Genomic DNA, 25,907 nt, shown 5'->3' on the forward strand with positions numbered 1-25,907 from the left:
TGTAACATCTACATGTAGGCAAACACACCCACCCTAGTCCCCACATCTACAGCTGTAAACACAAACGCTATAACCGCGTCCAAAGCCGACCGCAATCTGTTCAAGTTCACGGTCAGTCGGGCTGACCAAGTGACCCGATACCGCGAGGCTCCCGGAGAGAAATCACGCACTTACCGACAATAGCGAGCAGGAGTATTCCGAGTGAGCGTGGAGCCTGGCGGCGCCGTCCGGAAGCCATTTAATCACATTGAAAATTAGACGGGATGCAAAAGAAGAAGGTGAAGCGAGAGCGAAGAAGATGATGGGGAAGCAGTAAATCAGTTCCTCTCGATCCGAACTACTACAGCCGTTGGCTCCGACACACTTGCGCCATTTTACACATCTTTTAAGGAATGTGTCAGCAGCAGCAGCAGCATCTCGTGCTCTCTCCTCCTCGCGACCAGCACACGCGCTCATCCACCTTTCTGAGCTCACACACCCCACTGCTCTCTCTCTCTCTCTCTCTCTCTCTCTCTCTCTCTCTCTCTCTCTCTCTCTCTCTCTCTCTCTCTCTCTCCCTTGATAGAACAAAAGACACGGTCTCCTGTATGTGTGCAGGACATAAACATTATCTTCTATAAAAAAATACCTACATTTTTTAATATAAAGCACACAGCTGAAAAACGAGTAGCCCACGTCAGGCACGAACTAATAATGTAGAAAAAGCAGTTAATCCTCGTTTGATGATGGATGATAATCGTAACAATAACTGTCGATTGTGTAATTACACTTTTTATTGTTTTGAAAAAGCATACACGTGTACTAAATCATTTATTTTAGAGAAAGATTAATGAAACGATTATCCCTCCTGATGTTTTAAAAAGTAATTTAGAATCTGCATTTGTTGGAAATAATGTTTTAGCCGTCTTTGAAAGTTCTTGAAATTTCAGGCATGTGGCAAGTGATGAAAGAGCGCCATCTATCGACTGTTCAGCGTACAACGAACAATAGCCTACTTCTCGATGTAAACACAGATTGCTCAATCTTCTCAAATACAACTCGGCTCCATCAGTAAAGCTCAAGCACCCCTTATTATTCTTAATATTATGAGTCATTTTAATCATAAAACAAATAACAGAGTGAAAAGACTCTTGTTAGGGTAAACCTCATTCATTACAAATCTTAACCCGATATTTAGATGCATTTACTTGTAAAAATGACTTTGGTGTTTTTAAAAACAATAAATGCTACATATTTTATAGGGTCTATCCTTGTGAAGATGCGTAATTCATAGCTGAAAATCATGCAGTATATCTTTAAAGCAGCGTTATATGTATAAAGAATGAGACCGATTCTTTTTTATTATTATTAAGATGTTTATTTACATAGTACAAGTTTGCAGAGACTTTTGCTGCTGCAAATCTCACAGAGACAGTGACAGAGGAAGAACATAAGCATTATAATATCGTATTGTCCTCCGCTGCATCCATCCTTCATCAAACTCTACCCTTCACAGCTCACGTATATGATATAATTGAGTCCAACATTTGATCTGTCATCGGATATAATTTCACTGCATCAATTATTCATAGGGCACATTTGTTCCAGTTAAAAAGATTAGATCCAATCTAAATGAGTAAATTGACACTTTCCTATATATTTTCTGACTATGAAAAACTGATGCCGCAGCGCGGAAAATAAGACCTACAGATCATAGCGCTGTACAGTCTAACATTTCTATAGGGGTTCAAACAGTATTACCCTATGTCAGAAATAGAAACTGAATAGTCAATGAAACCTCGTTCAACCTCTTCACCTGTGTCTTAAAACCTTTACAATCTTTAGATTTGATTTTACAAAGAAGGCCATGAAAGCATACAAACATAACAGACATGCTGTAATCATACTGGGTTAGAGTAGCATTGTGTGTGCCGAGACTGATGTTGTGTCTCTCACATTTAACCGGCAGACATCAGAGACCATACTGCTGCTGGTGTTACACAAATGTGTCCACAGTATGTGTGCTGAGAATCTCAGAAAAGCACAGGTCTGCTGGTTTGGGGGGGAGATACAAAAAAGGATGAATTCTTACATCACTAGAATAGAAATGTCACCACAAAGCACCAGAGAAAACAGCCGTTAGAATACATGATTTCTTTAGAAAAATGCCTGTGCATCATTGTTACTATTTGTTGTTGCTTTTCCCCTGTCGTTAAAGCCGTCTTTTTCCAGGAGGACTGGTGAGGTTTTCATGCACACTTGCTTTACATCAGTAAGCAGTTGCATTCCTCCGGAGTTTTTATGCGAAAACAAGGCACCTGAGCAATAAGCACTGATTATACGCACAGTATAAAAATGGCCCATATGCAAACGCGTGTCTGTTTTGAGAGGTATGGCTCGACAGGGGAACCTTCTGATCATCTAAACTCTCATTTCATGCATTTTGCTACTCTCCAATCGCGGAAAGATTCATCCACACAAATGACAACTGTTCCATGCTTAATATAGTGAAGCAAAATCCAGCCTGAAGTTTCAAAATGAGGTAAAATGAGACAATCAACTCTCCAGTTTAAGAAGACCGCTGCCAAACACGATGATCAAAACTACTGAACACATATGTGCCATGTTTAACTGTGATTAAATTAACAAGCAGCAAATGAGGTATCTGAATTAGAAATTCTCCTGAAGGGCTGTTTCTGAACAATAAAATGCATATCTGAAAGTGACAAGACCTCTGCTGACCCTGGCAAAACCACAATTTTCCTTAATTTTGAGACATGACAAGAGGTTTATTTGCCCCACACATTCCTAATGCTGATGGTGGGATGTGCTAAATGTGATGTTTAAGACTCTGGAGCAACACTAAGACTGCACGTTTGACATTAAACATATCAGAACAGAACAAAAATGACTTTTGCGGCAACCAAACAACCAATTTTTGCGGTTTAAATGGATCCTTTACCCAAAAATGAAAACCATTTAACACACAAAAGAAGATTTTTTTTGTCCATACAATGAAAATGTTGTTTTGGAAGCATTCTTTAGAATATCTTTTTTTTTTGTAGAAGTAGTAAGTCATACAGGTTTGGAACGACATGAGGAAAAGTGAATAACGACAGAATTTTCATTTTTGGGTTTACTGTCCTTTTAACGCAGAACTCACATCAAGCATATTGAACACATGTTGTAATCTCAGTAATAGCATCGAGTCTTGTTGTTGTTGCTGTGGACTGGCCACTGTACATTTAGAAGTGTGACAAATGACGACATGCGGGTTGATTACCGTATGTAAAAAAAAAAAAAAAAAAAAAAAAAAAAAGCAGCCAGAGTAATTCAGACATTCATCATCTTCATTTCCTACATGATCAGCCCTGAGTTCGGCCTGCTGTACAAAAACTGGAATGTTTAAAAGACCATCTTAAAAGTAACCTAGTCTTGCTCTAGCACCAAAGCACTATTCAGTCAAGTTATTGACAATCAGCTGAACTGTGGCGATGACTGAGACAGACTAGACTGAGAGTTGATGTTGGCAGTCCTGTCAATGACCTGAAGTACGACGGCAGGATTCTGAAAGTTTGTTGATGTTTCTCTTCCAAAATTAACAGCGTTAACACAAAAGAAACTACTTTAAATAAGCATTTAAAATGCATAAAAAGGAAGCGCAACAGATACAGATCCTGCTCTCAGCAGCAATACAAACATGATTTTGCATGAAGGACAAAATTTATTTACAGTTCCAGATGAACTCTAAATGGTGACAGACACATGGCCTAAAGACAAAGAATAAGGTATGGGACAAGACCTGTCTGAGAGATGGAGGCTATTTCTTAGTTTGGCTGAAAATGTTCTTCTCAGACTCCCTGCGTAGAAGTTCCTGAGAAAAAGAGATGACTGGCATGTCAACAGGTAGATCTTACGGACACAAACCTTGAGGTCTAATTAAACCGTGTGGTCAGCCTTCCATTGTGTTTTCATCCTTTCGTCTGAAGGGTATATTGCAGAACTGTTGTGATAATCAAGTTTGGATTTCCATAGCAAAGGACTACACAAGCAGATGACCACATGCTTGCACATAAGCTAATAATCAGAGACGAAAGTTTCAGCAACCGTTTTACAAGAAAATACAGACAGTGAGAAGGGCAGTAGATTCTGCTATTATTCAAAAGGCTATGAATCAGACGGGCTAAAATCCGCCCGTAAGAAGCTGACTTCTTAACTATACTCAAAATCACACAGAAAAAAAACAATCCTGTAAAGAAATGAGGTAGTGCTGTTGACTGAGAAAAACTTGGAGCATGAATCAGTGTGATGTGTCTTTACAAGTACACTCAGAGTTGAAATGATAAAAAATGTACATGGATTCTTAGTGTTCCTTGTGTGTGGTTTTCCTTCAAGATTTTTTTCTTCATTTTTGTCATGTTTTTCGACATGTATTTGATACAGCAATCGTGTATGTACAAATGCACCTTGAAATTGATACTCCTGAGACACTACGCTCCAGTCAGGGAATGTGTGTTTTAATTTATTTGTACTGTATTTGAGCCTGTTTGAGCGTGTATGTATGTAAAAGTCTAAGTTAAAAGACAGTTCTGTCATTTACTCACCCTCAAGTTCTTCCACACCTGTATGACTTTCTTTCTTCTGCAGAAAACAAACTATATTTTCATCCATGCACAGGTTTGGAGCAACGTACCCGGAGAGTAAATGACAATATGTTCATTTATAGGTAAACATTCCCTATAAATGATACCATGACTGAACTGAAATAAATGGTGCTAATTTTCTGCAAAAACCGTTTTAAACACAAATCTGTGTGTTTGTGTGTGTGTGTGAGTGTGTGTTTATGTGTGGTGACCCTGAGACAGCAGGAGGTGAACTTTGTGGCAGGGTTATTTTCTCTGACAAGGTCTCCACCCATTGGCACTGATCTCGGACCTATCCATGACGGGCGTCCCGTGAATGAGTTCTGTTTCCTTATGTAGGGCTGATTTCAGGATCCTTCATCTCTAAGTAAGAACACTCTTGACTTCACGTGTGCATGTAAACATGTAAACCACTTCAGCACATTCCATACATGCACACAAAGAGGGGTTAAAGTGTGCCACTGATATGCCCTAAAACGCATATCCATGGATACTAGTGCTAAAAAAATATTCTATATGTACATACATATAAAATAATGGAACCAAAAGGTTGCAATAAAACAGCCGAGAGAAGAGGCGTGCGTGGCTACGAGAAAATATCAACTTCTCCAGCAGGAAGGTGCCACTCGTTGGTCTCCTCTGGTGTCTTTCTCTGTTCCAGAACTTTGGGAACACCGTTTGTTACGCTTCGCTTCCTTCCAGCTTAGGGGTACACGTAGGTATGGGCCCCTGAGGTAGAATGGACAAGGCCAGAGCTGGCGAAGTTTGATGGGGAAGCGGGGAGACCTGGTGAGGGCAGAACGTTTCCTGTGGGGCACAGTTTGTGGGCCCCGTTCTCTAGGGTCTCTGCCTTTGAACGAAGAGGTTTGGACGAGTGGAAGCCATTGGTAAGCCCCACTCCTTGGTTTTTGGCACCGCCCATTGTCGGCTGGCTGAGACCGCTCTCAAATGGTCCATTGTGATTGGAGAGTACGTCTGAGATGTGAGTGCTGGGGGTCGGAGATGGAGATTGAGTCTCATGGTTGTCCTCGCTGTGGGCATTAGGTGGATGCGGGTTTGATGGCATCGCCTTCTCTCCAGGAGAAGGGTGCTTGGAAGATGGGGACTCGAGAGAGATCTCCATGTCGCTTTGTGGACCCTGGTCAGCCGTCGCGTTTGACAGCTGTGAATGTACGATGACTTCAGCCTCCACCTGGTTCTTGCTGAGGGAATAGAGCCTCTCTACATGACCGCTCTGAAAATACAGCACAACACAAGAAAAATTCCTTTTTATCATTTTTTAATCAAATAAATTCCATGAATTCATTATAGATTTCTTATTACCAATAAATTAAATGATATGCATACTCATTTGATCAAATTAATCACAGTGAAATACATTTATAAAAATTTGCTAAAAAAAGCTGAATTGCATGATACCATATTTTATCCTATGCCATTTAGTTTTTGTCAGTTTTTGATATATTTCTTTTCTCGTGTGCTCCTACCTTAGAACCTTCACTTACACGATTAGGAAAACAGTACAAATTGTTATTAAAATTAATATCTAACTATTTTTAAACATATTTTAAAGTGTCATTTATTCCCGTCATGAAAAAGTATTGAAATTAGCTACTCACTAATGATTTTTTTCAAGTTGGATGATCGCAAACTTAAAATGTTAACGTATTTGTACTGTACAGTTCAGCACTATTTCATCATAAAAAGTGGGAAAACAGATTTTTTAAAATGTCAACAGGGAAATAAAACCATAATACTTTGAGAATTAGAGACATAAAGGTGTAATTTTATGTTGGCTTCCTGCTGCACCACCATATCTGAGGAGCTTTCGGAAAGGACAGTAATTGGTAAATGGTATGCAGACTTCAGCTTTTCATTTCAAGTGTCACATACTAATTAGCTGTGTGTCTTCCCTACTGTCTGCTTAATGGTAATTACTTTCTCTGTACATTTCCCGTCTGCGTGAGGCGCAATCTATCAGCCCCATCCCCCATGACACACATTCATAAACACACAAGCAGATGTGCAAGGATAACTGGAATTTCATAAGATAAAGATAGAAAGTCTGTTATGCGACGTCTGTATAACACTTTTGTCATACATTATCATTCACAGATGTTTCTATACTCCTTTGGCTCACCTTACTGCTGTCTGTCGGCGGCCCCTCAAGAGCTCCATTGATGAGAGCAGAAGAATCTTCGGTTATAGTATCTCTGTATCTGGTGATCCTATTGGCCCAGTTCCGACTTACGGATCCATTCCAGGTTGGCTGAGTTTGGAGCAGAAAGAGGAAATTGAAAGACTGAAAAGACTAAAAGATGAAAGCATTTTCATAGATCAACATTTTGACAGCCAATAAAGATGCGTGGTTGGGGAAATGGTTCATTGGTACATCAAAATATACTGTTGGTGCTAGCACACTTATCTACAGTATAGTGCAATGCTCACCTTGTTTTCTGCAGGGCCATCATCAGTGCCTCCTACGTTAGCCATGAGACTCTGTTCCTCAGTGAGGTCTGTGAGGGGTTTGTTGGGGTCTTGTGCACTAGAGGGCATGAGGGTTTCCAGCTCATGGCAGTCACTGCAGTCGGGCGCAGTAGCAGGCACTGGACGGGCACCCTTCCTGTACTGAGGACTCAGAGAACTCGAGTCAAGCCCACCGGACACATCCCTAAAACGACAGAGAGGATGATCATTAAACGTCATTGATTACCTTTATTTATAATGCTAAATTGAATTCAAGCAGTGTACACTTCTGTAAGACTTCATGTTCCTGAGGCAAGTCTCTGTGGTATTAATTTAATGAAGTGTTCTTTTGTTTAGTGATAGCTGTTAATGGGTCCCTTGTTTATCCTGAACAGTTAAACTGTCTGCTGTTCTTCAGAAAAATCCTTCAGTTGCCACAAATTGTTTGGTTTTCCAGCATCATTGTGTATTTTAACCCTTTCCAACATGATGATTTTTAACCCTTTCCAACATGATGATTTTTCACACTTCTGTGAAACATGTAAGTATCTGTAGCTTCTGAAGCACAGTACTAATATGTAACAACATGCTATTTAGGCAGAATTAGAAAAATGTACACATCTTAATTTTGTTCAAAAGTTTTCACCCCTTCTGAAACTGCTTTAATAGTTACATATGAGTCTCGTAGTTGTCCTTAGTGTTTAAAGATAGATTTTAAAATCATACAGTCATTGTTGGAAAGGGTTCAAATACATACAAACTCACCATAGACTCCGACACACAGTGCAACAGCTTTCAGTTCTCTTATTAAATCTATTCTGAATAAACATATCAATTTTAAAAAAAGAGCGCATTAAAAATATTTGTAATATGTAAAATTGAATTAAGTATAATAATCATAATGCATTCCAATCTGTGATATTAAAAGATAAGCTTTGTAATATTTAGATGATAATTAAATAGGCAGTCAAATACATTTTGCTTGGTAATATTTTGAATATTTCTTCATATAGTACTTTATCATATCATAGGAACAGTGTATGCTACTGTGAAATCGCCCCACGTAATGTTTCTAATTTTTTTAGAATGTAATCTGCCTTTTTGTCATTCGCATCTATATACATTTACTGTATACATAATGAAGGTTAAAGAACAAGTGATTTTATCTGATGAGCTCGGTCGCAGTTTTACAGCTGGAGGTACCACTAAGCTCCCCAGCCAAGAGTCAATGTAATGTCAATGTATACTTATGTGAAAGGTTAAAATGTAAAGGTCACATGTGTATAATGGAGACATGATGCTTTATTCATCCTCTGTTAACCAGTAATTGCTGCAGCTGACCAGAATTCTCAGAAGAAGGTGAAATGAGTTTGGTTCTCTCATTCTCTAAATGCAAAAGCCCGGCAGACTCAATCTGCCTCTGTGGCTGTTCATTAAACCAGAAGAGCTCTAATAGAGCAAGAGCAATCAGCCATGACTCTCTGTCATTCAGCTCTCAATACCCCACATCTGCCACATCTGCTTCAGACACACACACGCTTGCACACACACTGTGTGACTGAGTGTTGTTATTCACCCATGTCTCATTCCAGATTGAAGGAACATCCAAAAGGTCCTTGAAACTTTCAGAATCTGAATATATAATTTGGTAAGGTTTTTTACTACTGCTCTTTTGTCATTAAACGCCTTCAGGGAAGACAGATTTCTGCCTAAGCTTTAACTGTTGCTTGTTAGTTTAAGATTTAAATTTGAATTCTAATTTTGTCATGTGCTTTATCATTTTCATTATTTGGTTGTTTTTATAGATCCATATTGTTTATATATCTTTTCTGTCAAGGAAAGGTATCGTTTTTATTTTATTTTATCCTCATTTTTATTTATATTTTATTTTATTTCAGCTTCATTTCAATTAGAGAAAATTAATTTTTGTTAGAACTTTGCTTTAATTTACAATCCAAATTCTGGAAATGTTTTTTTACATTTAAAATAGAAACTAAAAGATGTTCAAATCACAGGAGCCAATATTTTATTCAAAATAAAACATAGATTTCATAACAAATGTTTAAATTGATGAATTTGACACTTATATGCACTAAATGAGCTCATTTCAATTTTGATGCCTGATACAGGTTTCAAAAAAAGCTGGCACAGGGGCAGCAGAGGGCTAAAAAAGCAAGACATTTTGAAAAGATTAAGTTAGGAGAACATCTAGCAACTAATTAAGTTAATTGACACTAGTTCTGTAATATGATTAGATATAAAAGGGATGTTTTAGAGAGGCAGAGTCTCAGAAGTTAAGATGGGCTGAGGCTTTCCAATCTTTGAAAGACTGTGCAAAAAAGAATGTGGAATACTTTAAAAACGTTAAATTGCAAAGGCTTTGCAAATCTCATCATCTACAGTGCATAACATCATCAAAATATCCAGAGAAACTGGACAAATCTCTTGTGCGTAAGGGACAAGGCCAAAGAACTTTGTAAGATGCCTGCAGTCTTCGGCCCCTCAGACGACACTGCATCACTCATCTGCATGATTCTGTCATTGACATTACTAAAAGGGCCCAGGAACACTTCCAGAAACCACTATCAGTAAACACAATCTGCCGTGCCATCTGCAGATGCCAGCTAAAGCTCTAACATGCAAAAAGGAAGCCATATGTGAACATGTTCCAGAAGCGCCGTTGTGTCCTGTGGGCCAAGGCTCATTTAAAATGGACTGTTTCAAGGCTAAAAATTGTTCTATGATAATTGTGTCCAAATTCTTGTTGGAAATCAAGGATAGAGTGTCCTCCAGGCTAAAGAGGAGAGTGATCTTCCAGCATGTTATAAGAGTACAGTTTGAAGGCCAGCTTCTCTGATGGTATGGGGGTGCATAAGTGCATATGGTATTGACAGCTTGCATGTTTTGAAAGGCACTATTAATGGTGAAAAGTATATAAACGTATTAGAGCAACATATGCTCCCTTCCAGATGATGTCTATTTCAGGGAAGGCCTTGTGTTTTTCAGTAGGACTATGCAAAACCACATAATACAACTATTACAACAGCATGGCGTTGTAGTAGAAGAGTCCGGGAGCTGAACCTACAGAGAATATTTGGTGCATCATTAAATGAAAAATACAAGATGACCACGAACTCGTCAGCAGCTGGAAACCTTTATTAGGCAAGAATGGGACCAATTTCCAACACCAAAACTTCAGAAACTCATAAATTCGATGCCTAGACGTCTTCAAACTGTTTTGAAAAGAACAGAAGATGCTACACCATGTTAAATATGGCCATGTAGCAGGCAACTTGAAGTGAGCTAATTTTGTGCAAACAATTTGTCAGTTTAAACATGTTTTTAAAAAATGTACCAACATTTCCGGAATTTGGGTTGCTGTTAGTGAAACTAAACTGGCCAAATGTTGTTTTGAATATCACTGACTTGTATGGAATAGATAAAAGCATACTTAAAAATAAAGAAACATTCTTAAAAATAAATAACGACAGAATTTCCAATTTTGGGTGAACTAATGGAGCAATCTAATCTTAAAGAGTTTTAATAGGAACATACCGTGTTTTTCCATGGCGGAAACTGACACACATGCAGAGCAGGATGCAGAGCAGACCAAGACACACTCCTACTATGATACCAGTCACAGCATGGATATCCAGCTCTGTAGGAGAGTGATAAAAGAGAGAGGAGGGGGCAGGAGGAAAAGATAGCAGAGTGGAAATAGCAAGAGAGAGAGAGAGAGAGAGAATGCACGACAAAAGTGTAGAAATCAGTCAGCAAGTAATTATACATAATTAAACTTCATAGTAATTCAGTACAACTGAATTACGCTTAAGCATAATAATGAAATATTAATTGAAACACAATGTGTTATATTAATTATAAGTCATTATACGACTGGTGTATGTGTGTCTGTGTGATTTTCTGTGGCCAACTCCCCACAGACGGTGTGTGTGTGTGAGGCTGGACTGAATCACTTCACACTCCCTGTGGGAGTGCTATTAATTGAGTGTCAGTGATGGGCAGAGGCAGATGGCAGTCTCTACACACACACACACACACACACACACACACACACTCACACACTCACACACACACACACACTTGCACACATACACGCACACACACACCTGTGACACCTCATGCAGATTCAAAGAAACTTAACTGGAATTATAAACAATGGTTTTCTTTACAATGCAATGAAAAAAATATATAAACAAATATATATGCAAGCACAAAACAGCGAGATTTGCAGGTTTATGTTTGTGAGCTATAAGCTTCCACTTTCTAAAAGCAAATGTTCACATATCAGCCTAGTTTTCTGTAGCTCAAAGAGTATTACAAGGCCATGGGATTGATTCGGTTGATTGCATAACTTGAATACAATGTATGTCTCTTTGGATGAAAGCATCTAACAAAGGAAGAAGTGCAAATTACATATACGTAAAGATTTGGAGGTTTCAGCTAGTAGCTATGGGAGACAGAATCTTTTATATTTCCATTGAAATAAAGGTTACTTATAAAAAACTAATTATCACTGTATGAAGATTTTTTTTATGAATTTTAAATGAGTCTCTTGTGCTCACAAAGATGTACTTATCTGATATTATATTATATAATATAATGTTTTACTGAATATTCAGTAAAAACAGTAATATTGTGAAATAGTATGAAACATTCAAATAAAGAAATTGCGATAAAAGCTAAATAATATAGAATGGCATTCAATTGAAACAGAAATGCAGAGTTTAGCTCCAACCCTAATCAAACGCACCTGAACCAGCTAATCAAGGTAGGTTTTTTTTTTTCTCAGGGTTGGAGCTAAACTCTGAGTGGCCCTCCAGGATCAATGTTACCCACCCCTGTTTAAAACAATGTGTATCTTTTTACATCGGAGGTACAACGTCACCTAGTAATTAAAAATAATACATCGTAAAAAGCTTTTCTGGCTCTATAAATCAAATTAATTAATTAGACAAAGCAATACTAAAAAAGCACCAAGTAAACGGCGACCACGGAAACGTAATATAAAATTTGTACACGCTAAAAAAATAATACACCCAACGAATAGTGTGAAAATCTTTACATAGACATACGCACCATATTTCTTTGGAGGAGTATAAACATCCTTCACAGGTGAATATGGTCCCACCCCAACTTCAGTGCAAGCCCCCATCTTAAAATAATAACGTGTCCCACTCGTCAGGCCTTGGACCTCCGCACTGATAACAGAACCTAAGGAAAGAGAGTGAGACAAAGAGATTTATCAGAGATGTTATTCATTATTATAAGTATGGCACCATGTGATTGTTGCTTGTGTGTGTTTGTAGATTTACCATCGTGTGTGAGGTTTATCCACAGGTGATCTGGATGGCTGATGTTGCAAGTGTAGAGGATCCAGTAGGTCAAAATGACACCATTTGGCTCCAGTGGAGGGCGCCAGCTCACCAGAACAGAGTATGAGTCCAGAGCGCTCAACTGCATATCCAGAGGAGAGGAGGGTCCTGTCACAAAAAAACACACATTTATACCAGACACATGAGACACCAAAAGAGGAAAAGAGAAGCTTAATAACTAAGAATGTTTTGAATCATTTGAATCATTTGTATTAAACAGAAATTCTAAAATAATCATTGTTACCCATTATTTCTGACAGTTCATGGTTGTTTTTACCTTGTCTAAAACAGCTCTGTTCGCAGCGACCCATTTCGGTGAATGTCTGTTTAAATGATAATGAGCTACTCCTATTCTATTGTTTGTGTGGCACATTCACATTAAAAACACAACTGATCCACTGTGTTCTCAGTTACTGCTGTCACTGAAGAGCGTGGAGAAAATGCTTGACTGAGGCCAGAAATATTCTAATACAGGACGATCCATCAGCGGTCGAGGGTGAAGCCTAGGCAGTATGATGTCATACTGCCTAATAACTGAGAGGGTTTATGAGGATGTTTAAATAAGAAAAGCTAATGTATTGTGTCCACACACATTTATATTCAAACACAATGTAAAAGTGAATTTTGCATCCGATGTCCCTTTTAAAGTAATGTGGAATTTACCGTGGTCTTTACGTGGTCTGATACGTCACGGTACAGTACTTTCTGAAATGCCATGGGACTACTTTGCTGTAAGTGTACTCTGAATGCACTACTATAATTTATTTTTATTGCTTTAAAAGGCGCAGCTTGTGAAAGAGCTTTATAGGATCAATATATTGAATAAATAAGCTAAACTAGCTGACACACTGCTTATTAATATACTCTGCAAAGTAGCAAAACAAAATAGTAACGACATATATAATATTTAACCTTGAAAAACAAAACTTTACCTCTTAAAATAAATCATACACTCAACAAATAGTGAAAGCTATCTACACTAAATATGACGCTAAAATATTTTCAACAAACAGCTTAAATTTCAGTCTGTTCCGGTGAGTATGGTTTCAAGAAACATGCGCACAAGTCACATGGACTATTTTAATGACGATGTTTGATCCTTTTTGATCCACATATAGCAAGGAAGCTCGAACATTCTGCTAAACTCCTCATTTTGTCTTTCATGTTAAACTCGATTTTTGAAAGCAATGGCTTTCTCTATTGCATGCCTGATATATTTTATTCTTGAGTGCTGGCTGCTAATGCAACACAAATATCAGCCTTCCTTTTCGTAGGAAAAAGCGTTTGCCAAGAAAAACACATTTAAAGGTTTGTGATGTTATAATGGTCTCAGCATGTGCAGACTGTGAGATACTACAAGTTTTTTTTTTTTTTTTTTTTTTTCGAGGGAAAGGTCTCATTTTGAAGTGCCCACTCATACTCACCCCCTCAAAAGTAGATAAAGCTCCTCTCAGTTAGTCTGACACTAAATCGCTGTGGCAACATGCCCCTCCCCACCATCACTTGGCTAGACTGACAAGCTGAAAGAGTCTTGGCCAAGAAGAGGGGCAATTCCATCTGGGCTTTTAATTAAAGCCAATTATCTCCTTACACCTCTCCCTATTAATCCCCTAACTGTTAACCTAACACAAACACACTGACTCACACTGTCCCACACAACTCACGCACTCGCAATACACTCACAAATACGTATTCATTCATCCCTTCCCACTCAAAAAAAGCCTACAGACACCGCGCTTGTGTACACACTATAATTAAAGCTCTCGCTCATGCACGAACAAACATGAGACACAGCGTGAACTCTGCCAGATTTATCCGTGTGATTTACTCATGTGAAAAAGAAAGTAAAGACCATATAGCATCTTCATACTTCATATAACTTTCTTTTCCCCATATCAGGCAGAAAGGTTGTTTTAGAGCAGCGAAAGCGGCTGTACTCACTGTCTGGAAGCGTAGACTCTTCTACTGTGCTGCTGAAAGGGCCACTCATATCAACTCCATTAGACTGCACAGCAATTTCATAGCTGGTGAAGGGCTTTAGTGATTCCAGTAAAATCTCCTGAGAAGAGCTGAAATACAGTGAGATACGGAAAAACGCAGTAAGAGGACGCGCTGACTGATAAAGGAGTCAATTAGTGCTCTCTAGAACAGTGTGGCTTAAATAAATCAGTCAAAAGTTTGAGGGAACAACGTAATGTTTTTGAAGTCTCTTATGTTTTGATTGAAAATACAGTAAAACAATCATATTGTGCAATTTTATTAGATTAGAACAATTAGAAAAATAAATTGAAATTAAATTGAAATGAATAAAAAACTAATTTGCTTTAACATATTGTGAAATGTAATTTGTGATTACTCCAGCCTTTAGTGTGACATAATCCACCTGAAGTCACTAATATGCTGATTGGATGCTCTAGAAACATTTGTTATTAGCATCAGTGTTGAAAACAGTTGTGCTGCTTAATATTTTGTGTGTAAACTGTTTTTTCTCAGGATTCCTCAGTAACATTATAAATGTCTATACTGACGTTTTTTGTTTTTTATTTCTGATCAGTCAGAGAAAAGTACAATAAAAATATGTACAATATTTTTTATTATGTTATATATACTTATAACTTACAATATTAACAAATAAGCATAAGGACATGTGCATTTTCCACTGAATAAATTCTGATACATTTTAAAACCAATGACAGTTTAAAAAATGATTTGCAAATAATTGCTGGATGAATGAACGCTTGAGCAAGACAATGCCTTTAGTGTTTATTTCACAATGACTGTTTTCCTGGTACCTGGTATAGTATGAGACCAGCGATGCATTACGTATTCCTGCAGGGCTGCAGCGTATAGTGTAGTTGATGATTCGCACGTTGCTAAAGTGAGGTTTCTCCCAGCGGAGCCAGATAGAGGTGGAACTGTTTGCACGGGCTCTGACGCTGATGGGTGGCAATGGTGGGAGAGAGTCTGTCGTCTGCACTGAGAAAACAACACACACACACACGCAAATTTAGCCTGATTTCAACAGACAGGGCAGCAAGATATCATTTAATCTCAACACAACCACACACACCTCGTGTGATCTTCTCTGTTCTGCCCTTCCAGACAGCAGGATAACCCTCAGTCTGTTTGTTAAACGCCCAAACTTTCACCTCATACAGCTGATCGGGAGCTGAAACATAAAACTTCACATGTTCGTACTCTAAAACCTTGTGCATACTTTGCATTAATGCTAGTGTAGGCCAGGGTATTTTTAGTATCAGTGTATCAGTAATATACATAACTGATATATAATAATTAGAATATTATAATATATATATAATATTTTTTATATTTTTTATTTTTTTTATACAATTTTCATTTTAGTGAAAGTTTTAGTAATTTAGTTAAATTGTTCAACTTTTCTAAGCATATTTTAGTTTTTGAAGCATATTTCTGTAGTTATTTTAGTGCTAAATGAAAATGAAAAATAATGCTTTGGCAACTAGTTAAATTTAATTTTTAATATATTTTTATGTTACCACTTTACAATAAGGTTCATTAGTTAACATGAACTACAAATGATCAATATTTCTACAGCATTTACTAACTGTAGTTAATGCTAATTTCAGTATTTACTAATGCATTATAGAAATCACAAGTTGTGTTTGTTAACATGAGTAAATGCAGCTAACATGTATTTATTGTATGAAATTGTACTTTTATTAAATAATGTTAACAAAGATTAATAAATACTGTAATAAATGTACTGTTCATTGTTTGTTCATGTTAGTTAACATATAATTGATGTCAAAAAATGACACCTTACTGTAAAATGTGACCAATTTTATTAACATTTATTTTATTTCAAACAATGAAAATAATTGGCTTTAGTATCATTTAACGATATTGACCCTGGTATAGAGTGCTCTGTTGACAAAGAATTGCTTAAAAATAATGTCTGAAATCACGGGCAATCAGCCAATACAGAACGAGCTGATCTTCTGCTTTTTCTTTCTAAGATTTTTTCGTGCTGACAGTGGCAGAGAATCACTATCCACTAAGCACATCCAAAAATATAGTCCCTGAATTTAGCAACAAATGAGCTGCTGTGCACTGTAAATGTGGCTATTATATTCGAAATGCAGTTTCAAGTATATTTGTGTGTGAGGGTATAATTTATGTGAGTAAAGTTGCTGCTCGACTCTCACCAAGGCCTGTGACCTCATGGTGTTTAACTCTCTTCCTCAGTTTGATCTTTTGAATCCTCTCATTGATCATAGGCTTCTCCTCATTGGGCAGCTCCTCTCCATCCAATTCCCGCCAGGAAAGCTTATAACCGGTGATCTGAGTATGATTGGGTGGGGGCTGCCATGTGACATGGAGGGAATGCATTTTGGCTCTCACTTTGAGCTCAGTGGGAGCAAAGAGCACTGGGAAAGACAACAGAGGGAGTTAGTGAGAACGGCCGTGTGTATTTTGTGTGAGCATGCTGGCAGGGCAGAAGATAAGCAACGGCGCCAACAGGACAGTTGTAATGAAGGATGCTGAATGCTGCATACAAATTAAATTCAAAAAGAGGCCTGCTAGCTTCTATCCAACTACAATAATTCATGTGGATCAGAGTGATTAGGTTTAAACTAAATTAAGATAGTATAAACTAAATAATACAACAATATAATTAAGCAAAATAACAAATAATAAACGGCAAAGGATTGAACAGAAGATATTCTGTTATTCTGTTCATATGATATTCATTTTCATATTAATGCTAAAATTTATATACAAAAAAATTAAATACATTCATAATGTTAAAAAATTGTGATTCTTTTTTTTTTAATTAGTGGTAGTTTTTACTTTCTAAATTTCCACAAAAATATTAAGCAGCACAAATGTTTTAAACAACGATAATAACAGAAACTTATTCTTGAGCAACAAAGCAGCACAAAGCAAGATTGGAGTAAAGATTACTGAAAATTCAGCTTTACCGTCACAAGAATGCGTTACAATTTTTTTAATTTGTAATAACATTTCACAATATTATTGTATCTAATCAGATTTTCATAAAATACAGCGTCGAACAGGCATGCATTTAGGACGTTGTATTTGACTATAGTTTTGAACTTTGTACAAGAGCACACAAGATCTAAACTACACACAAAAAACTACTAGCATAAAGCATGTGGTGACATATGCTTACTTGAGTTTTTAGTTTTTGAACCGTGTATGATTTTATAGTACATCACTAGAAAATCACAATTTATTCTGAAGTTAACCAAAAATGTACACAATCGTGTTGATTGCGAGACCAGTTGTCTGGTCGGTGTTGTTTTAGGGGATCAACGGCCCACCGGCCGCCCATTGGGGCCACCGCTGCATATAAGTTTAACCTTGTACGAGTTGAAACTGCTATCAGTGCGCATATAGTGCATGGCGTTTATGTGTTTACTCACCCTGAGTAAGGTTTGGTGTGTGGTGCGAGGCCCACTCAGAAGACTGACTGAACCCAGCTCGCGTTCCCGCCGCAATCCGGAGCTGGTACGTTTGATTTGGTTTCAGATCCCTCAGAGTCACCTGCGTCTCATTCCCACCCACTTCCACAGAGTAGATGTGATCCACTGGAGGGCACACACACACACACACACGTGCCAGAAGATAAGTATGCCAGTGAAAATAATTTCTGCAGCTGACTGATAGAGGAGCACGAACAATGAACATCTGAACTGAGTTTGCTTCTGTCTCTCATTTTGTGTCACAGGCCATCGGACCGAATCTGTCTTTTGTTCCACCTTTATTGCTGTTCATTAAGCATCCAGAGCTCTAATAGAGCAGAAGCAATCATCCGTGTCTTTGTCATGCAGCTCAAAATACCCCAGACATGCCTGCTGCCCACTAGCGAATACAGATCATGCACAAAGCTACGAATTCAGCAGCCATGTATTTATCATGTTCAAGGTCAAGGTCACATGCTCACTGATTTACATAAGCTAAAAAAAAACATACTTTTTGGCTATATAAATGCCACAAATATAAATTTTACAGACATTGGCCTGTTGTATCAAATATGTTACTCAACAAAAACACATGTGTAAAGCTTTTTACTATTTTTATAAAGAGTAAACAGGTTCTTCGATTTAAAAAATCTGATATTTCTGACTATTAATTGATATGGGCTAAGACGAGCACAACGTCAGTCTTACCCTGCTCCAGTGCTCTGTAGTCAATGCGGTAGCGTGTGATGGCTCCGCGGCTCAGCTGTGAGGACAGAGGCAGCCACATGGCTCTGATGTCAGTGGGAGAAGTGCTCAGCAGGGACAGCTGCGGAGAAGCGCTGGGAACTGCAGAGAGCACAAAGCAAGCAAAGATTTATAAAACAAGCCATAAACAATGTACTATAGACTATGCATTAATCCTATGTGCTGCATAATCCGCTGTCTAATGTATAAGGTTATTTTATCACCCAGCACTGAAGTCGAATATCCCCTCCCACCGGGCTACATAAGGAAAGCTGCAACACTTTCACATTATGTTTGTTAGTTTAAATAAACATTTCGTTCGGGTATTTGAAACGCACACTACTCACACTCTTAATACTTTCGAAATGGCACAGAATAGTGCATAAGTATGTATAAGTGTGCGTTTATTTTTGTCTGGCCACCAGAGGGCACCCACACGAACAAAAAGTGCTATTATGTGTCAACCACAACTTAGGCTATTTTCTGTAAATGTGCTAGGCTTCCTATTCATCAGATGCTACTGATAAAAAGGATTAAAAAGCGCACTGAACAGTAAAACTATTTGCACTACAAATCAGTGCGTTTACGATTATGGTAATAAAATAAAATAAAATAATATGATGACAAATATGAGTCTGCAACCTCAAGCAGCGTAACAGGACGTTTGTTGTACTAAAATAACTGGAAGTGGCTGGCACTGCGAAAACTGCACATTCAATTGAAAGTGGGCAGAAATAGTTTGTTTCAGACATGCCACTCTGCCATTGTCATTCCATCTCTGAATGTTTTATTCCATCTTTTAAATTACTGGCAGTGGAATCAAAATTGCTATAAAAAAGCAATGTTTAAGTCTAGCACATCGCACACAGCGTTATCTGCCGCATGCAAAGTGTTGCATAATAGTTATTAGTAGGCTGCTCATATATGCCATGCACAAATCAATTCAGATTAAAGATATTGTGAAGAAAGCTGGTAATCAAACAGTTGATGGTCCTCATTTACTTCCATAGTATTTCTTTCACCATGGAAGTCAACGGAGACGAAAATGATTCAAAACATCTGCTCACCGTCCTCTAGCATCTCCACTGTAACGGGCTGTGATGGGCGGCTGGCACCCATGGGCGAATAGGCCACTACATAGAAGGTGTAGGCCGTGTGAGGGAGCAGCTCCTTTACATGCAGCTCTGTCGTGTCGTTATTCACTGCAAACTGATACTCCATGTTGTCTGAGCCTGCCAACACGCAAATAGTGGATTTGTTTTTTAAAAGATTTTTTCTTACAGTCCTTGTGTGTATGTGTTTCTAAATGAAGGGAAGCGTGACCCCATCAATAACAGCCGAAGCTTACATATGGCTTGTGGTTCTGCACAGCCGCGATCTATGAAGTGGATTGGCTTCGGTAAAGTAATGAGACGAGATTTTTCTCTGTGGACTGATCCACTTAGGCTGGCTACACTCAGGGTAATGAGAAACTCTGCAGGTCAAACAGGGACTCCAGAAACTTCCACTAACAAATAAGTGCTCAGTGCGAGTGGTTTTTTTTGTATTTGAGAACAAATTCACGTTCTTTAAAATAAAATATAACCACTGTTATTATAGTATTATTATCATGCTATCATATATTGCATTCGATAGTTCTTCTCTTCTACGTCACTGAAGATGAACCAAGGTCGACATGTTGAGTAATTGATGACAGTATTTTTACTTTTGGGTGAACTAACCCATTAAATATAGTATTATAAATGTTTAATTAATATATTACCACATTATAAATGATCTCACCACTAGACAATAGAAACGCATACATAAAAACACACTTTCTCTCACCTGCTGTGCGTTGATAGTGTACTGAAAAGCCAATGATCTGGTCGCTATTGTGTTCAGGTGGGTCCCAGGTGAGCAGGGCAGAAGTGCTGGAGTGGGGTATGGCCGACACATGACGAGGAGGGCTGGGCAGACCCTCCCTCACGATGACGGACAGCTTGGCAGTGGCACAGGCGGTGCCCAGGCTGTTGGCAGCAATACACTGGTAGTATCCCGCGTCGTCCAGCCGCAGCTGGTTGATGAGCAGAACTCCAGGGTTCTGAGTCTTAACCCGGGCATTAGACTGGACCGGTTCTCCATTCTTCAGCCAGCGCAGAGCAGGGGGAGGGTCACCAGAACTATTACACACAAACCGAGCTGTATTCCCCCGGGACAGGGACACGGCCTCTGGGGGCTGGAGGATGACCGGTGGAGCTGGGAAAAAAAAACGTTGAAACATTGCTACAACGTATTAATTGATTATGCGCAATGAGCTAAATCTTAATAATGTAGGCAGAAGTTAATATAAATTCACCATAAATGTACTATCCAAAATGTACATGAGTTGCTTTCTTCATCAGAACAGATTTGGAGAAATTTAGCGTTACATCACCTGCTGACCAATAGCAGTGAATGGGTGCCGTCAGAATGAGAGTTCAAACATCTGATAAATAATAATCTGCAAGCAATTCACACTCAAACTCACAATCAAACGCATCTACATCTTGGATAGCCTAAAGTGCAAGTACATTTTTGGTAAACTGTTCCTTTAACTAATGTTTATGTAAAAATTTAAATTATGAATATTTTATAGTTTTCGCAAGTTCATATTAGCTGTTGTATTAACTACAAGTAACAAGTGTTTCTGAAATCAAATTAAAATGCACTCCATTAAACTCATAAAATGAGTCATAGTGTAGGCTCAAACATGTCAGGAAGTTATAAATTTATTTTAACATAATTTGTCAAGGACAAAAAAAAAAAAATTCTATTTTTTTTGACCTGCAAAACAGATGGGCATCGATTTAGATGAAGCCTCCCTTAGTGCAGAAAAAAAGCTTCTTGCTGTAAAGGTTGAAGCAGAGTTTTTGGAGAAATAATTATGTTGTACTTCCATGCAGAACATGCTTGTCTGTTTTATGTTTTTGGTTGAGATTGCATCTATTTAAATTCTATTTAGAGTTTTCCTTATGAAATCCTAAGCGCCTAGCAAGATCAAAAGATCAGACAGTATTTGCACAGCATTTGGCGTATGAATGGCCACAAAGTTCCTCTACGGTCTGACCACAGCACACAGTTGGAGCTGTTCAAAAATTTCGTTAGGTAGTGTTTAGCAAAGGAATCACTTAAATTTGCGGTTCAGAAACAGTGACCTTGATTGTTGCGATTCTTCTCCTTCCTTGCTAAAATTTGCATCTGTTTTGGACAAACACAAATACAAGTACTACACTATTAACTGCACAAACAACTAAACACAAATAAAAAGTACTATCATAATAGTTTTGCTACCATGGTGTGTGTGTGAGTTATGTATACCATTTATATATACCACCTATGAATTTTACATAAAGTCAGCAAGGTCAGCAACCATCTGTTTTTTGTTTTTTTTTCCCAGAAAGCTTATTGATTTTACTCAAGGTGATTTTAGAATATATTTTATAATGCAGGGTAAATAAACTGGCAACCACACAGTTTTTGAACAAATATTCAAACCTTACAGCCATCAAAACTACTAGCCAATGATTTTTTGTACATGATAAATAAGATACACAGCTTCCCGTATGTTAGATTCAATGATTCGGAATCAATAACACTCACTTGTTGCAAATCCCTTAGTACTATATTCAGCATTTATTCAGAATATTAAAAATAAAACACGCTATTACCCAGAACTCGAAGTTCAGCGAGAGATGAGACGAAATCTCTGGTCTTGGGTTTGTTGGCACGACACACATACACTCCAGCATGGTGACTGCGGGTGTCAGGAATCACTAGGTTGGTTGCCAAGACAACCACATCTGTAGCTATAGGCTTCCCATCTATGGATCCCAAAGGAGTGGTTGTGTAAAAAAGCAAAAGCAAAAATGAAAAAGGAAATGGAAAATCAATTAATCAAGACTGCGAAAGCCAGGAGATTTCAAATTTTAGATATACAGCTGTCAATATGAAAAATAGATATTTTAGGATTTAATCAAATTGCTAGGTGGATCCAAGTCTATTATATATATATATATAAAAATATATAATTTAAAAACAATAATAAAAATGCTGGGTTTTAAAGAAAGAGTTAAAAGAAAAGAAACATATAATTCTGTCATCAATCATTTTGTTAAAATGCAAAACAATGAACAGGGCCAAATGTTTAATGGTTACATGCTATTTCTATGTCCTTGTTACATTATAATTATTAAGTAATTATTAAGTATTATGTAAGCAATGAGTAATATTAATTAACTACATGTGCTTACTATATGGTTAGGGTTAGGATTAGGTAAAGTCTTTTTTGTCTTAAGCAACATGTGGGTCAAAAAAATTATGCATATTTCTAATTTTGGATGAACTATAATCGTGTGCAATGCAAAACATGAACCAGCAGAGGACAGTACAGCACTGGAGGAGGTACTATATTAACGATTCCTAGACACTGACCGTCTGCGGCTGCCATATTAGCACTCAAACAAAGAAAAAAGACACCTTATGAATTTTTACAACATCTTGTTAATTTTTCATGAAACATAATGAGAAAAATGCTCTCGGTTATACAGTCTTGGAATTATTGTGGCGAAAAGAGGACAAAATTAGGTCCGTAATAAATCTGGGTGGAGGCTTTAACAATGGGGGTGAACGAACGGTGGGTGTGTAGTCGGGGGGTCTGCTACAGCATAGCCACATGTCTAAAACCAAACATATACGCTCACCTACGCTTCACGATTTGTGTGGTTTATTTACATTTTCCTATATAAGCACTCAAAAGTTAAATGAACACAGCACTAATTACATTTTATTTTTTTTAGCTAACACTTAATATCCAATACAACAATGCAAGTATTACAAGTACAATGTCTCCTAATCAAACTAGGTTTTAAGTGCTTTATTCAAAGGCACAGCCATGCTTTGTTTAAAGATTTTAAACCTGCCGGGGTTTGAAACTACTTCGATTTAAATCTATATTGTGAGCCTTTGTCCACACGCGTCAAACTATTTTTGGTTTGAAAATCATATTTTGACATATTCAATCCTTTATACCGATCAGGTGGGGTGTTTATGGGCCAGGTTCAGGCACAAATGTGCCATGCAGATTCCTAAAACCCTTTAACTTGTCAGTTAGCCTAGATCTGTCAACGGCAGTACTTTCAGTCTTTTACAGTAGAGAGAGCTACAGATATGTGTGTGCGTGTGTGATACAATAAGTGTTCGCATCTTACCCTGTCTGCTCCACGATACGAAAGGTTTGGGTTCACCCTGAGCCATGCACTCCATCACAGCCGGACGACCCATGACCACTGTAGAGTTACGTGGTGGAGCCACAATCACGACTTCACTCTCTTGAGACAGACCTACAGAGACAAAGTGTGTGTTTGTGTATGGAACAAGGGAGTGTTCATCATCAGGCTCAGTAGTTTGCTTGAATGAAAGCAGCATTAGGTGAAGCAACTGACCTGATAGAGGACACTGTTTCCTCTTTTGCTCACAGGAAGTGAGAGAGACAGAGATAGAGAGAGATAGGATTGAGATGAGAAGGAAAGAGTAATGAAACAGAGAGTGATGAAGAGATTGCGACAATAAAAGACAGGACATCTTTTGAGGCCAAAGAGGATAGGTGTCATTTATCTGGTTTGCAGCTGTCACATACAAATAACATTTCAAGATATGTATATTTATAAAAAAAAAAAGTAGATATTTATAATCTTATAAAATGTTTCTATTTTAAATAAATGCTCTTATTTTGAACTTTCCTTTCTATTTGATTCTTTCTTTCTATCAAAGATATATATTTTAAATATTTTAAAAAAATTATCACAGTTTTCACAAAAACTATTGCACAACTGTTGTTTTTTATTTTTTAACTTTTTGTTGCTTTTATATGTTCAGTGGCAAAGGCCCTGATCCCCATATGAATTCAGCAGACACACCCACAGATCATGATGAAAAAAAACATAAGCATGCAGCTATGGATACAGTATGACGGTCATAAATTAATCAGTCTGATTACATACAGCAGCAATCCCATATGCATGAGAGCACAGGGATTTAAAATGGGTCAGATTTCTGAGGCTACAGGGTGCACAGTAAAAAAAAAGTCTGTGTTTAACAGGTACCACGAAGACCGCGAAGACCCACTTGAACAACAGCAAAAGTTTGCTTATAAGGCTTTTTCAAGATTAAGTGAGTACGTAACAAAATATTCAGGATCAAGCAGAATGCTGATGAGCCAAACTACAGCCTCACATCGCAGTGAGATGAGATACCTGCTTCACGCACACATAAAGACTGGTACTGTGTACTTGAGCTGTCTGTTCTCAGGGGCAAAAGATGCAATGCATTCACAGAGCAAAACTATGATTTCCTCAAGGTGAAGACTGCTCTCTTTTAATCATTCTCTCAATTCAGCATGATTTTAGTGGCATGACTGAAAATATTACATACTGAAAAAGCTGAGGATGTATGTAAAAATAGAGCAAAACATTAAAAGGTAACTTAAGTTAGGCAACACATAACATAAGAATGGCTTACATGAACGACTGAAGTGTTTATGTAACAATAAAGGCCACTTTCATTGCATAAGATGGCTACATATACACGCAGACACACAGGGTCACCATGGTGAAGAAAAGCGTACAGAAAACATATTCAAATAATACATATTTAGTCATAGACTTGCAGACAGTGATGTAAAAATATATCTATCAGCCAGTGCTGCTCTATGTCCTTCTCCTGTCATGATTGAAAAGCTTTAATTCTTTGCTAATTTAATAATAAAAGAATAACAATAAGATGACGGACAGATAAACAACTTCAACTTCTGAGAAAAAAAGGAGTTTACATTCTGCTTTTCTTTTTCTCATTCCATATCTTTCTTTAAAGGGGCAGCCTTATTAACCAAATTTTGAGCAAATTTCAAGGACAAAAAAACATTGTCCAAACGTCAGCAATGCAGGAAGCACAGCTCACACAGAAGTCACTTTCCACACCTTTCACCGCTTGAGAAATTTCGGTTTCCTCCATAAGGAGAGAGAAGAAGAAGCTTTACGAAGCCACTGATACAAATAAAAGGGTTGGAAGAGCAAAAGGGAGTAAAAGAGAAGAAGGAGGAGAAAGACGAATTAGGAACAATTAGAGAGATGGCTTAAAAGATGAATGTGTGAGACAGAAAACACACACACACACACACACACGAAATCATTCAGGTC

At 37.8% G+C, this 25,907-nt stretch overlaps 2 protein-coding genes across 2 annotated transcripts in view; both read right to left on the bottom strand.

The window, feature by feature from the left end:
* Positions 1-467, bottom strand: part of igdcc3 (immunoglobulin superfamily, DCC subclass, member 3) — a 68,974-nt gene extending 68,507 nt beyond the window's left edge. The window contains exon 1 of the mRNA XM_043243276.1: positions 175-467. Coding sequence (XP_043099211.1) covers positions 175-238 — 64 coding nt within the window. The 5' untranslated portion in view covers positions 239-467. The remainder of the gene's footprint in view (positions 1-174) is intronic.
* Positions 468-3,269: 2,802 nt separating this feature from the next.
* igdcc4 (immunoglobulin superfamily, DCC subclass, member 4) overlaps positions 3,270-25,907 on the bottom strand; it is a 53,793-nt gene continuing 31,155 nt past the window's right edge. The window contains exons 5-20 of the mRNA XM_043245859.1: positions 23,922-24,053; positions 22,383-22,535; positions 20,521-20,931; positions 19,761-19,925; positions 18,658-18,795; positions 17,911-18,075; positions 16,669-16,890; positions 15,552-15,650; positions 15,274-15,457; positions 14,423-14,550; positions 12,422-12,589; positions 12,186-12,320; positions 10,644-10,746; positions 7,071-7,293; positions 6,763-6,891; positions 3,270-5,856 (exon numbers count right to left, since the gene is read on the bottom strand). Of these exons, the coding sequence (XP_043101794.1) occupies positions 5,326-5,856; positions 6,763-6,891; positions 7,071-7,293; positions 10,644-10,746; positions 12,186-12,320; positions 12,422-12,589; positions 14,423-14,550; positions 15,274-15,457; positions 15,552-15,650; positions 16,669-16,890; positions 17,911-18,075; positions 18,658-18,795; positions 19,761-19,925; positions 20,521-20,931; positions 22,383-22,535; positions 23,922-24,053 (3,086 nt within the window). The 3' untranslated portion in view covers positions 3,270-5,325. The remainder of the gene's footprint in view (positions 5,857-6,762; positions 6,892-7,070; positions 7,294-10,643; positions 10,747-12,185; positions 12,321-12,421; positions 12,590-14,422; positions 14,551-15,273; positions 15,458-15,551; positions 15,651-16,668; positions 16,891-17,910; positions 18,076-18,657; positions 18,796-19,760; positions 19,926-20,520; positions 20,932-22,382; positions 22,536-23,921; positions 24,054-25,907) is intronic.

The sequence above is a fragment of the Puntigrus tetrazona genome, chromosome 7 (genome assembly GCF_018831695.1).
Source record: "Puntigrus tetrazona isolate hp1 chromosome 7, ASM1883169v1, whole genome shotgun sequence".
Classification (NCBI taxonomy): Eukaryota; Metazoa; Chordata; class Actinopteri; order Cypriniformes; family Cyprinidae; genus Puntigrus; species Puntigrus tetrazona.